The 13,085-nt window shown below is 40.5% G+C and overlaps 1 protein-coding gene across 7 annotated transcripts in view; it reads right to left on the bottom strand.

Moving 5' to 3' along the window:
- prkd1 (protein kinase D1) overlaps positions 1 to 13,085 on the bottom strand; it is a 95,674-nt gene that overhangs the window by 55,371 nt on the left and 27,218 nt on the right. For 4 of the 7 annotated variants that reach the window (XR_006827261.1, XM_046063584.1, XM_046063585.1 and 1 more), the window contains exon 1: positions 2,331 to 2,575. The exons of 1 other annotated variant lie outside the window; for it this stretch is intronic. Coding sequence is in view for 3 of the 6 variants with exons in the window: in XM_046063584.1 (XP_045919540.1) it covers positions 2,331 to 2,555 (225 nt within the window). In the remaining 3 variants the exon portion in view is untranslated. Of the gene's footprint in view, positions 1 to 2,330; positions 2,576 to 6,203; positions 6,278 to 9,487; positions 9,556 to 13,085 lie in introns of those variants that run through there. 2 more of the 7 variants (XM_046063588.1, XM_046063587.1) reach the window with 2 other exon arrangements.

Below are 13,085 nucleotides of genomic sequence, written 5' to 3'. Positions count from 1 at the left end.
TTAACACACTTTTTGTGCTCGTTTTGCTTCTTTTTTTGATAACTTTGCATCCCTTATTGGTTATTTGAGTCTCTGTGTGCTCTTTTTTCATCTCTTGTTAATTGTTTTGAGTGTCTATGGATGTTAACACACTTTTTGTGCTCGTTTTGCTTCTTTTTTTGATAACTTTGCATCCCTTATTGGTTATTTGAGTCTCTGTGTGCTCTTTTTTCATCTCTTGTTAATTGTTTTGAGTGTCTATGGATGTTAACACACTTTTTGTGCTCGTTTTGCTTCTTTTTTTGATAACTTTGCATCCCTTATTGGTTATTTGAGTCTCTGTGTGCTCTTTTTTCATCTCTTGTTAATTGTTTTGAGTGTCTATGGATGTTAACACACTTTTTGTGCTCGTTTTGCTTCTTTTTTTGATAACTTTGCATCCCTTATTGGTTATTTGAGTCTCTGTGTGCTCTTTTTTCATCTCTTGTTAATTGTTTTGAGTGTCTATGGATGTTAACACACTTTTTGTGCTCGTTTTGCTTCTTTTTTTGATAACTTTGCATCCCTTATTGGTTATTTGAGTCTCTGTGTGCTCTTTTTTCATCTCTTGTTAATTGTTTTGAGTGTCTATGGATGTTAACACACTTTTTGTGCTCGTTTTGCTTCTTTTTTTGATAACTTTGCATCCCTTATTGGTTATTTGAGTCTCTGTGTGCTCTTTTTTCATCTCTTGTTAATTGTTTTGAGTGTCTATGGATGTTAACACACTTTTTGTGCTCGTTTTGCTTCTTTTTTTGATAACTTTGCATCCCTTATTGGTTATTTGAGTCTCTGTGTGCTCTTTTTTCATCTCTTGTAAATTGTTTTGAGTGTCTATGGATGTTAACACACTTTTTGTGCTCGTTTTGCATCTTTTTTTTGATAATTTTGCATCCCTTATTGGTTATTTGAGTCTCTGTTTGCTCTTTTTTCATCTCTTGTTAATTGTTTTGAGTGTCTATGGATGTTAACACACTTTTTGTGCTCGTTTTGCATCTTTTTTTGATAACTTTGCATCCCTTATTGGTTATTTGAGTCTCTGTTTGCTCTTTTTTCATCTCTTGTAAATTGTTTTGAGTCTCTGTGGATGTTAAGACACTTTTTGTGCTCGTTTTGCATCTTTTTTTTGATAATTTTGCATCACTTATTGGTTATTTGAGTCTCTCTTTGCTCTTTTTTCATCTCTTGTTAATTGTTTTGATTGTCTATGAATGTTAACACACTTTTTGTGCTCGTTTTGCATCTTTTTCTGATCATTTTGCGTCCCTTATTGGTTATTTGAGTCTCTGTGTGCTTTTTTCATATGTTGTTAGTTGTTATGATTCTGTGTGGTTGTTCGCATACTTTTTGTGCTTGTTTTGCCTAATTTTTTTTTTATCATTTTGCATCTCTTATTGGTTGTTTTAGTCTGTTTGTACTTTTTTGCATCTCTTTGCGCTTGATTTGCATCTGTCTGGAAACAAACCCTGTTCTGTTCAGAAAAATAGAACCATAGAACCTAATACACACACACACTCTCACACACTGCCTCTACTTAAACTGTTGATGCTGAATATCACTGACAGCATCAAGAGGACCCAAGAGAACAAGAAGAGAGCTTTTCAAGAGTTTTCAACCACATCTCAGTCTTTTTAAACACATGCAGTTTGCTCACTGTGGTCAAGTCCCAGTTCCATCGTAGATATTGGTTCTGAGGTTTTTAGGAAATTGTGTGTTCACGTTGGAAAAGTGACACAACAAAGTTTAATCATATCAGACAGTCGGACTGTAAACTAAATTAGATTTTTGAGGGTCCTTTGGATGGACACCACGTCCTGTCTTTAAAAGCGTTCAAGTGCAAAATCTAGTTTACCTTTGTTAATTCAGATTTTGTGCTCATGATGCATACTCCTAAACTGATGTGTTTGATCAAATTACCACACAGAAAATATGCAGATTAAAGAAACTGTGTGGGGGCCCAGAAACCCTGCTACCTCTGGACTGAGTTATAAAAGTTTTCTTCCTCAGCTAACTCTATTTGATTTTATTTTAGTGTATTTTGACTGCATGTTTTGGTGTGGATTTTTTTTTTTTTTTGTCTCATGTAAAATTTTGCTGGTATGACATATTTTTTGACATATTGGAAACAAAACAAAAACATCAGGTGCGAATTTACCTCCAAGTTGTATGGAAACTTATTACTTCTTCTTTCTTTGATGCATCAGTATTCAACGCTGTAAGCATCATGGAAGTATTTTAACTTTTGGCACATTATTAGGACTTTTGCTGGAGTTATAGGGTCTGATGAGGACTTGGTTTACACTCTTGGTTACCTTCTGGTCCACGATGGAGCACGCCACCTCCCGGACTTGACTGAGGCTGAGATCTGCGGCGTCCAGCAGTACCGGCTCCCGGCTCAAACCGATCTGGATGTGGAAGGAGATCACATCGCCACCAACGCCACCTCCTCCTCCTCCCCCGGCGCCGGTGCTAGTGTTGTTTGTCCCCCCTGAGAACGGGAGCGGGCTGGGCGCACGGATCAGCGGAGGCGCACTCATATGAGCCTTTTCCCCGGCGGTTTCCACTCTGCCAAGAAACAATTAGGAGTCACGGCGATGATAGATGACCGCACGGGTGATTGAATGGGGGAATTAACGGCGGAGCGGGAGCCGACAGGTCCAGGTGGAGCAACCAGAGGGATTTAAAACGTGGAGAGGTGCGGGGCGCTCGGACGCGCGGAAATCCCCAAAGCTTCAGAAAAGCGCAAAAACAAGAGTTTCCGACAGAAAGACGACTGATTAACTACAACAAAACTAAGAGAGAATGCGCAGAAGACCGTGTAGACACAAACAGAGACAGAGTGTGAAGACAGAGGGAATTACAAGAGCCATAATGACTACATGACTAGACCAGAGAGCAGCGTGGAAACCGGTGATGCGGGTGACAGAGCCATGGACGTCAACAGTGGCTGGAGAGGAGGAGGAGGAGGGAGGAAAGCCTCCTGGACTGGTGGATGATGGATGAAGGGAGAGATGTAGGAGCTGAGGTGCAGTTGGTTTCATTTGAAGTCTTCAATCTAATTTGAAAAAGTGAGTTTCACTTCCACATGTAAATACTGACATATTATTGTAAATACACTATTGTCTTTCTGTCTACAAATGTTTTTTTGTTTATGGGTGAGTGTGTTCATGTACTGGACACTGTGTATGCACATCGAGAACAATGTGACCAGAGTGGAAATCCTAGTATGTGTACACATACCTGGCTAAAGCTGATTCTGATTCTTTTTTGATGCTTATACTTGTTTTTCCTTGTGAATATTATGGTAAATAAACTGCAGATCTTCAAGAGTGAAACTTGTTTTTAATTCATTCTTTTGGGTGATTTTTTCACTTTTAAATGTTATTTAAAATTGAAGGCTTACAACATTAAAAACTCAACTTAATCTTAAAAAGAACCAAAGAACAGAGTTCTGGATCAGAGCCGTAGCCACTGTAGTCCTCCGACACCTCCCACCCTCCGACTCCCCAGACTGGTTTGGTGTTCAATTAAATTTTCTGCAGGTTTTATTTAAATGGTTCATTTGAGAAAATTCCTTCTGTTTAAAATCTCAACCAGCCAAACTCAAATAAAAGTCTCAGAACTTCTCTACTGGGAAAATATAAAAAGTTCTGAAACACTTTTCCCCAATAATTAGTGGCCTACTGATTACACAGTTCTTCCATGCATGCTTAATTTGTAAGTTAAAGTAAATAATATTCTGGTGGAGAAATGATGCAATTTTATTTTATTTGGCCTAAAAGTTAAAATAGTGGCAGCTATGACTCTGATCTGGATGGATCACTAGAAAGAAGGTGGATTAAATAGAACAGAAAAACAGATAGAAAAGTTTAAAAATAAATGATTAAAACACAAATGGACATGTTGAAGGACGGAGAGATGATATTTGCAGAGTGGAAGGGTGGACAAAGGAAGCAATGCGTTTCCTGATGAATGATGTTCTGTAAGCTCTTGACCTTTTCTATAGTGCAGCGCCACCAGGAGGTTGCTTGTAGCCTCTGAATCGCTGCCCACATCTCTGATTTGTTCAGCAAGGTCTGATGTTTCCACTGTTTCCCCCTGTTAGAAGAAACAACCGAGCCAAGCAGAGCGATGTAGGCGGTGTTAAGAACAAGGACAGCGTCTTCCTAAGTCACAGCCAGAAAAACTGTGACAGAAAAATGGCCAGAGACAGCGTGCTGGAGATGTTTGCAGCTGCACAGCTGCGTCAACTGAAAACAACCCTGATGGGACGGATCCATCAATTAATATGAATGCATTGTGAGACTGTATGGAAGATTTGCTGTCCTGTCTGATATTTGAACTTTAGCATCTCTGTCTACCTGCCTGCTTGTCTCTGTCATAGAGATGCAGACAGAAGTACCCAGAGTTTGACACACCTGTTGAATGTGAGTACAGATTCCTCAGAGCGCTGCAGCTCTGCTCTGTCGGCTCAACACAGACAGAGAGTGAAGTGTGTTGGTTGCTAGGAGACGCACACTCAAACACACACACGCACACACACACAAACACACTTAGATGCATACACAAATGCACATTTCTGCTGGCCCTCCTACGCTTCAACCTTGCCTCCAGTTACTTCCATTTATTTCCAAGGATGATGCCAGAATTGTGGCATATGTTGTGTGTGTGTGTGTGTGTGTGTGTGTGTGTGTGTGTGTTTTGTGTGTATCTGTGTGTTGTGTGTGTGTGTGTGTGTGTGTGTAAGAGAGAGAGATGTCATGTCCGTAGGTCAGTGATTGGATGACTATGACAGACAAACAGAGCAAATAACTACATTTAATAAGATTATTAACTATCATTATACATAAAAACATCATGTCACACACGTAATGTGTCGTGAATTATGAAACGTAAATTTATAGTTTTTTTGTCCTTGTGAGGAGCCAGCGTGAAGTAAATTTAGTCAGCTGATATGTGTTCCTTGTTGTCAGGATGTCATATTTAGTGTGTTTATGTGCCCACATACATACACAATGTAGTAAAGACAAAAAACCAACCACATCAAACATAATTTCCTCAAAATAAATTACATTTATATATTATTATATCATTATACTTACAGCCTGCAAATAAGTTCATTGACCAAGTTTTTTCTAGTCAACGTAGTGCCGTGTTGTTGTATGGAAGTCTCTATACACAGAAGGGTGGTGGTCGGGTTAACAAAATAATTGATTACTACTTCCTGTGGTGACACTATCGGCCTATTTTCATGCTCAGGTGTCACAAATAAACGCTTTGGAAAAACCGTGGCTATTATGTGCAAAACTGCGATTTTGCATGTGTAGGATACGCCCCCAGGTTCGTGTGTACGAGCCGCATCCAGGCCGCGTGTGTATATGACGCCATGGGGTTACCGAAAACACCACTAGCGTTTCCAGTCACTAGCAATGTTTGTATTTAAGGAGTTGACTGCAACTTACCCTAACCTTAACCGTCACAGAAGTTAGTTACATTTTTAGTACATTTTTACATGTGATTTTTCTCCACTGACAACAGCTATACATGTTGTTAAACTGACAAAATGATAAATGAGAGTTACATCTGAGTTTGTGCTGAAACAAGGACACCATGAATGTGGGGGTGAGGACAATTTAAAAAGACAACAAACTAAAACTCCTCTTGTTCTTGCGTTGTTAACAGTCCCCATTTTGAGTCGTTTGAACCATGGAAATCTTTCTTCAGATCTTCCTCTGGGTTGAAGGATTGATTGATTTGATTTGATTTGATCGAACTTTGCTCTGTAGACAGTAAAGACCAACACATACCAGCGTCCATTAGTGTGGTTTGACGTGTAACAACCCCCCCCCCAATATAAGGATCCACCATGAAAGGCTCTAATTCAGTGATCTATAGGCTTTCTGACAGATCAAACAAGCAACTTTAATGAAGCAGCTTTATCCTGGATCTATAGTTTGAATCTACAGAACCACATTGTTCAGTTCAGTCTCAGGTATTTTCAAAAAATCCTCTCCAGGTCACCTTCAGGATTAATCCAGGTGCCTTGTGTCCTTTCTGTTTGACAGATTAACCTGCAGGAAGTGATTTCCGATTAAATTTTCATGACATCCCGTAGTAATCCCATCAGAGGAGCTGCTTGTGTGTGTGAGATGTAACAATCTTCCAGTTTCATCTGTGGTTTGTACCTCATCACATGCAAAGCTGTAAAAACTTCATCCAGCAGACAGACCCGTCGTCCTGTCCTCCTCTCAGAGCAGTGATTCACTCTGCCAGGGTTCAGCTCCCTGCGGATCCACCAGGCTGAAAATGTGCAGTGTAGTGATCGTCCTTATTTATAGAGCCGTGTGTTAAAACAGCATGATGAGTCAGAGCGGATGATGCTTTGGCACTAAACTTCATGGCGGCAGAACTTTATTTGTCAGCAGCAAAGACTGTGGGGAAGAGAGTCCCATCCGGAAAAAGACAGCACTTTCTATTTTCTCCAAGTAACTGAAACCCCTTTGTGTTGACAGATGCCCTCTCGTTGTTTTCGACTCAAATGCTCAAGATGCATCAGGATGCCATTCATGAATCGAACTACAAAAAAACACTTTAGTGCCACTCACCACCACTCAAGGACGCAAAAGTCAACCAGCAGCACAATGTGAGCAAGTTAAGAAAATGTCAACTTTATGCAAATGTACTGTGAAAACAACCTGAAGTTACGGCCTGGACGCAACCAATCAGCTCACTTTGATTCCCTGGTGAAACAAGTTGTTGTATTAGTTTGAGTTATTACCTGTTTTTATTTTGATAAAAGTGTCCTTCCTAGTGTGTGCTGTCGTCTTTGTTTCCCGTCTTTTTGTTTCGTTGTTGATTGTTAATACCTGCCCTAATGTGTGTCACCTGTGTTCAATCATCCTGCTCTCCCTGTGTTTTACTGTATAGTCTGCATGGTTCTGTTTGTCAGTTCGTGCTCCCTCCCTTCCCGGTGAAGCTTCTTAGGTTACGTTCAGACTGCAGGCCCTAACGCTCAATTCCGATTTATTTTCCCACATCTGATTTTTTTGCCATGGAGGGGAACGCTGCAGCCATTTCAAATATGCCCAGCATGTTTTGTTTTAAGCTGCGTTCCGACCAAAGGAACTATACTGCAGAACTAGGAACCTGTAGAGACCTTTTTTTTCTACTACTGACCAAACCAATAAATCACAATCAACAGTCAGATAGCAACACTAGTCTCGATGATGTCGGCCTGAGATCGTACAACAGCATTAAATGTATTGCTCGGAAATAGCAGGCAGCGGGCAGCGGTGTGTTTACAGCAAACAGCTGATGGAGTTACGCTAAATACTTGGTTCGGAGAACAGCTGATTACAGCAAGTAATAAAGCTCATTAAAATCACAGGATCTGATCTGAAGCTCTTATCGGCTGGAAATGTTTCTTCAATCTCCGGATTCCTGTTTTGTTGGATTTATGCTTCCCCGGACTGCCTAACCCCTTCCCCCCCTTTGTCTAATAAACACAGTGCACAGAACCTTCTCCGCCTAAAGTGTCATGTTGGGTCTAAATCCCTGTGTCCTGGGTCTGACTGATCATAACAATTCACATTAAATGAAGGAAAAGGTGATAATTGCTGCCAACATCTTCCTAATTCTATATTCTCTACGGGACAATGTTCTTGAACTGCTTGGACTTGAAGAAGAAAAACAATCTGTGGACTGAAGAGTGCAACTGTAGTGGCAACAGGAGAAAATAATGCCCAATCAAAGCTGAGTATGTAAATGACATGCCTGTGAAAACCTGCCCTGCAAGCTTCACGGCAGAACATCCTCGCAAAACAGGAGGTGCCAGAAGCTTTGTGATGACGTGACTGTTGAGAATAACATGGAAAAAGCAAAACATGGAAAGATTTAAGCTACAAGTACCTTAAAAGATTTACTTATGTACAGTACTTGAGTATATGTACATTTCACCACTGTCAGTTTTGTGTACGAGTGACATTCCACCAGTTCTTTAATTAATCATACTGTGAATCAACTTCTGCAATAATTGCTGAAGAATACATCTGATTCCCCTTTATTTACAGAGACATTATATTTACATTCCATTTTCCCCACATTTGCCTCTATGAAACGTCAATTTCCTTTCCCCTTATTATAAAAAACAGTGCAGCATCCTTTATGATGACGCATGTGGAGAAGTGATGGAAGATCAACAGGAGGTAGGAGGGTGGTATTAACAGAGAACAAGCATATAGTGTATTTAAAAATTCAATTCACTTTTGTACCAAATACTAAAAAGAGAATAGTGTGATAAACAAACAGAAAAACAACATAAGGAAGCATTTCAAAGAGTGGCTTAACCCAAAATAACTTTTTTGAGTTAGAACATTTCATTACAGTCAATTTATTGCATTATTTATTGATCCAGGGTTAATTGCAACAGACGTTATCTTCTTTTTCCAGAGAAAGTGTTGAGGCTAAAACAGGGTGTTACCATAGATTGTGTAAAAGAAGTGGATGTAGTCACCCTGATGTCACCTACTGTTTTGAAGCCTCGAATTTGGCATTTTGGCCATCGCCATCTTGATTTTTTGCCACCGATGTTTGGACGAAACAGTTGAGCTAGCTGTTTGGTTTGCAAAGGTGTATCTGTAATTCACGTTAACTGTTATATTAACTGGGTTGCTAAGTTTGGCTTGTGGTAATCAGGCTTAAAACAAAACGTACTTACCAGAAGAATAAACAGCCTACTCCTAATAAGCTTTTTCAATGGCGTTGGTTAATAGTACAAGGAGCAGCGGTCATAAGCCGCCTCTATCCTGATTGACAGGTCGGCATGCTAGCAACTTGTCAATCACAAGGTAGTCCCACCCTATAGCTTCACCCTGCTTTATTGTCTATTTTCCTCTAAATGAGACAATAATTTACTTAATGAACATCATGCTGTGTTGAAGAAGACTTGAAACTAGCGACTGAGACCATAAGCGCATCAGGAAAGTGTTTACTGAGATAATAAATCAGCTGAAAAGTGGTCTCTTTTTGCCAAGTCCTATGCAATCAGACTTATTTTTGCAAGCAGTGGAGTCGCCCCCTGCTGGCTGTTAGAAAAACTGCAGGCTTAAGGCACTTCCCCATTGGCTTCACTTTTCAGACCCAGAGGTTCCTGCTTGGGTGTCACTCTTTAAAGATAATTTGTCCTTATTTTGTTGACACGCTGTCTTTCTCAAAAGCCTCGGGTCAGCTTCCATAAATAACGTGTCATTTCTCAAGCTGAATTACAATTATTGAATTGTAAATTGTCTGAATCACAGGCAGACACAAAAAATTATGACATTATTGTTGCTGTGTGTGTGTATCAGATCTCCTGGAACACTACATTCAGCTAAAGAGATTGCAGGTCAGACACTAAACAAACCTGTTGTCATGGAGATCCATGTAGCCACACAACAACCGTGTGTGTGTGTGTGTGTGTGTGTGTGCTCACATTTCAGACTAAAGACCAGTTGATTGGGGACGGTTTGTCCAATTGGGTCCATAGTAACTGTATGTTACGTGTGAATCACACTGTGACAATAGCAGCACAGATCAGAAACAGTTTGATCTCTCTGTCCATCTGTGGGTCCAGAAATTCTGCAAGACCTGAAACCAACAGGACCGCAGTGTAAAAAACACAAAATCGACTGAGAGTCACAACTACGAGCCGCAGAGGAGAGACACTGAGGAGGCACTGGACCACATGGAGTGACGAAACCATCTGAATCAGGCTGCAAGTTAACTTTGATGTGGGTCAGAATCGAGCCTGAACTGGGACAGACCTGCACCAGGACACGCAAATATACTATATATATATAGTCACTATTAACTATGAAAATAATCTCAAAAAGAATTCATTTTGTCATCCTACTGCCAGTTTGAATTTACACTTGTGGTGCAACAACCTGCTATAGGAGCGAAGTGGCAGGTGTGCAGAATTATGTGCAAAGTGTATTGATGGTTTTGTATGAAGAGTAAAATGTGAGTGAATCCAGGTGTTTCATATTCAAATTGATTTGTGAGTAAGTTTATTTGCGGATCCACTCTCTCCTCCAACACGGTGCATGTCTGCCTCGCTGCAGTGAGCACGCTCAGATCAGACTTTCTGCAACACCTCAAAACACACACACACACGCACACAATTACACACACAGCTCAGTTACTCTGTTATTCACACACCATTGTGGCAACACGAACACACACTGTTCATTCACACTCATACATCACCAAAGCTGAACACACACACACCACTCTGACAGATTTGACACCCACCACCCGTTGTTACATTTTTACAGCCCCCTCCTCCCTCTATGGGTGCTATTCCCGTCACCGTGGGGTGTGCGAGATGCGGCAAAGTGCTAAAAAGCCGCCGTCTCTTCCCAGTAAACTTGGTGTCGTTGTTGTGCAAATGTTTTGAGGATAAGTTTGCCGACATGGTGAGGCACAACAGTAGTCAGAGGGCAGTGGTGGGAGGGGCTGGAACACGCCGCAGGAAACCCGAAACGTGTCAGTCTACAGGTCACGGGTCACGCCTCCCGCATGTTACAGTTTGTCTTAATTACTTTCACATTTTCTGAAATTGTACCTCACTTTCACAAAACATTAAAATCACAAACAGAAACACGTGGCATTATTGAGACGCCATGTGTGTTGGTTTTTTTTCCCCCAGTGATAGAAAAATATCCGGTCTGTTTTCTATTGGGAGCTTCTGCTTCAGTTGACGACTGATCACTGACCATATCTCTGATTCAAATGGGTCTGTTTTCAACTACACATCGACCAGTCAGAGCTTTGTGGATGGGATTCAGAGCAGACAAGTCGTCTTCTTACATTGCTACCTACTCACATCAGTAGAAATAGTGACATTAAATTTGCCTTCCTGTTAACTGCTTTTAAAAATTATGTTGCAAAATAGTCGAAATGAGCTAACACGATGTCAGAGTGAATGAATGAACTAAAACAAAATGGCGATAAAATTGAATTATCAGGCTATTAAAGGACCCGATTTAGTCCGGTTGAAGCGAACCCTTGAGTGTTTACCCCCTTGGAGCGTTTGTTTGGGTTGGTGTGAACGCAGGACTCAAACTCTGGTGCGGACCAAACAACCGCTCTCTAGTCCTCTTCGAACCAGTGGTCTCGGACCGCAGTCAAGTGAACTGCGATACAGGTGAAGATCATGCTGTGTGATAATCGCCAGAACAGTTACTGAATGGACCTTGTAGTGAGATTGTTTGCTCCTTTTGGTCGTCAGCCGGTCCACCACTTTGGTCCAGACTGAAATATCTAAACGACTATTGGATGAACTGAATGATTCAATTGATATATTGTCTGAGCGAATTCATTATTTTCTCCTAAAGGCAACAACAATTACAAGTCCGGAAGTTTTTGAATTACTGCAAACACAATTTCCAACCCTAACCCAGGGGCACACACACACGCTGTGACAATCAGAGCGACGACGACGCCTGCTCCTCCATGCTAGCTGTTTCCCTGGCGAGTTTTATGTAAATATTGACGAATGTCGACGCCTGCAGCAGAGCCGCAGTGCAGGAGCTGTCAGCTTTCATGTTTCATTTCCTTTGACATATGTTGATGAAGGAGAACGTGAAAGTGGCGCTGCAAAAGGTGACAAGTCTTGCAAGTGATTTTATCTTGAGTTGAAACCTGTCAAATTGGTTTACAGCTCTGTAACGAAAGACAAGTCGCCTCTGTTCATTCTTTGTGTTAAGGTGCAGGTTGAAACCAGTTTTCTCCTCACTTTTGACTGCAGGCGTCCACAACCTGAAGTCACTACCTGTCTATAACGTGACACATGGTTTAAATCCAAACATGACAACTAAAACAATGAGTCAACTCAATAATCTAAATATTTTAGTAAATCCTTTAAGTCATTTATCGAGCTAAAACAGCCAATATTCATTTTGAGGTTTGGACTGTTGATTGGACAAAATAAGACACTTAAAGATGCACATTGGGCTCTGGGAAATTATGATAACAATTCTTTACTACTTTTGGACATTTTCTAAACACAACAATTGATAGATTCATGAGGAAAAATGTTGGTGTACTGTACTTAACTTCAGGTAAAAGCCTGTAACAAAGAGTGAATGTGTAATCCTCTTTAAAGCTGCAGCATTTCTTCTGAATAGACAAATTAAAAATATCAGCCATTGTGGATCAGCATTTCTCCTCAGCATGGCACGCTTTGGAGAGACTCTCCAACCACTGAGAATGAGAATGTTTTGTACTCTACTGCAAACATGGGAAGAACTTATCAGCATAAAACAGACTTTTCAATTACATTCTGCCCTTTTAGGAGAAGCATGGGTCGACAATTTTATGCAAAGTGACTAACAATTGCTATACATGTAAGAGGAGCAAAGGAGTGTCAGTTTTCTTTTTAACTTTGCCAGGTCCAGCCCGTCCTCGCCATAAAAACAGCCGTACAGGTTGATGGTGCAGCAGCTTATTACGATCATGTTTATGGTTTTTTCGTATGGTAGCACAAGAAGAAGTGTGACATTGTTTAAAGAACGTGAAAATCTATGTACGATGTTGGTTGAGGTGGATTAATGTGTCGATAAATTCAGGACTTTAATCCAGGAGACGGAGGTTTGAGTCCCATGTGTAAAAATTTTAGTTAAATAGTTTTACCTAGATGACTTATACCACGTGACAACATGATCAAAACTGACAATGTTTGTGTCAGTGCCCAAGGTGAAGAGACCAACAGCCCAAATAACCAAAATTAGAAGTTTGCAAAGATATTAAACTTAGATAAACAGATGACTTTCAAATGTTTGGTTTATGTACAGTATTTAATCCATGACTTTGATTCTTTTATTTGTTCTTAAAGCAAACATAAAAGCAGCAAGAAACATTTTCTCAGATGTTGCAGTCACGAAAGCGGCAGGTGAAATTAAACCATCTGTATCCCGTCACCTTTTACAGCGCAGTTTTGGGGATGTGACGCCGTGAACGAGAGGCGACAGTCTCAGGTGATTAAACATTGGAATAAATTACCTGTTTGGTAATTTATTCCAACATGT

This window comes from Micropterus dolomieu, linkage group LG11 (assembly GCF_021292245.1).
Source record: "Micropterus dolomieu isolate WLL.071019.BEF.003 ecotype Adirondacks linkage group LG11, ASM2129224v1, whole genome shotgun sequence".
NCBI classification, from domain to species: Eukaryota; Metazoa; Chordata; class Actinopteri; order Centrarchiformes; family Centrarchidae; genus Micropterus; species Micropterus dolomieu.
This window is presented reverse-complemented; position numbering and strand designations above follow the sequence as displayed.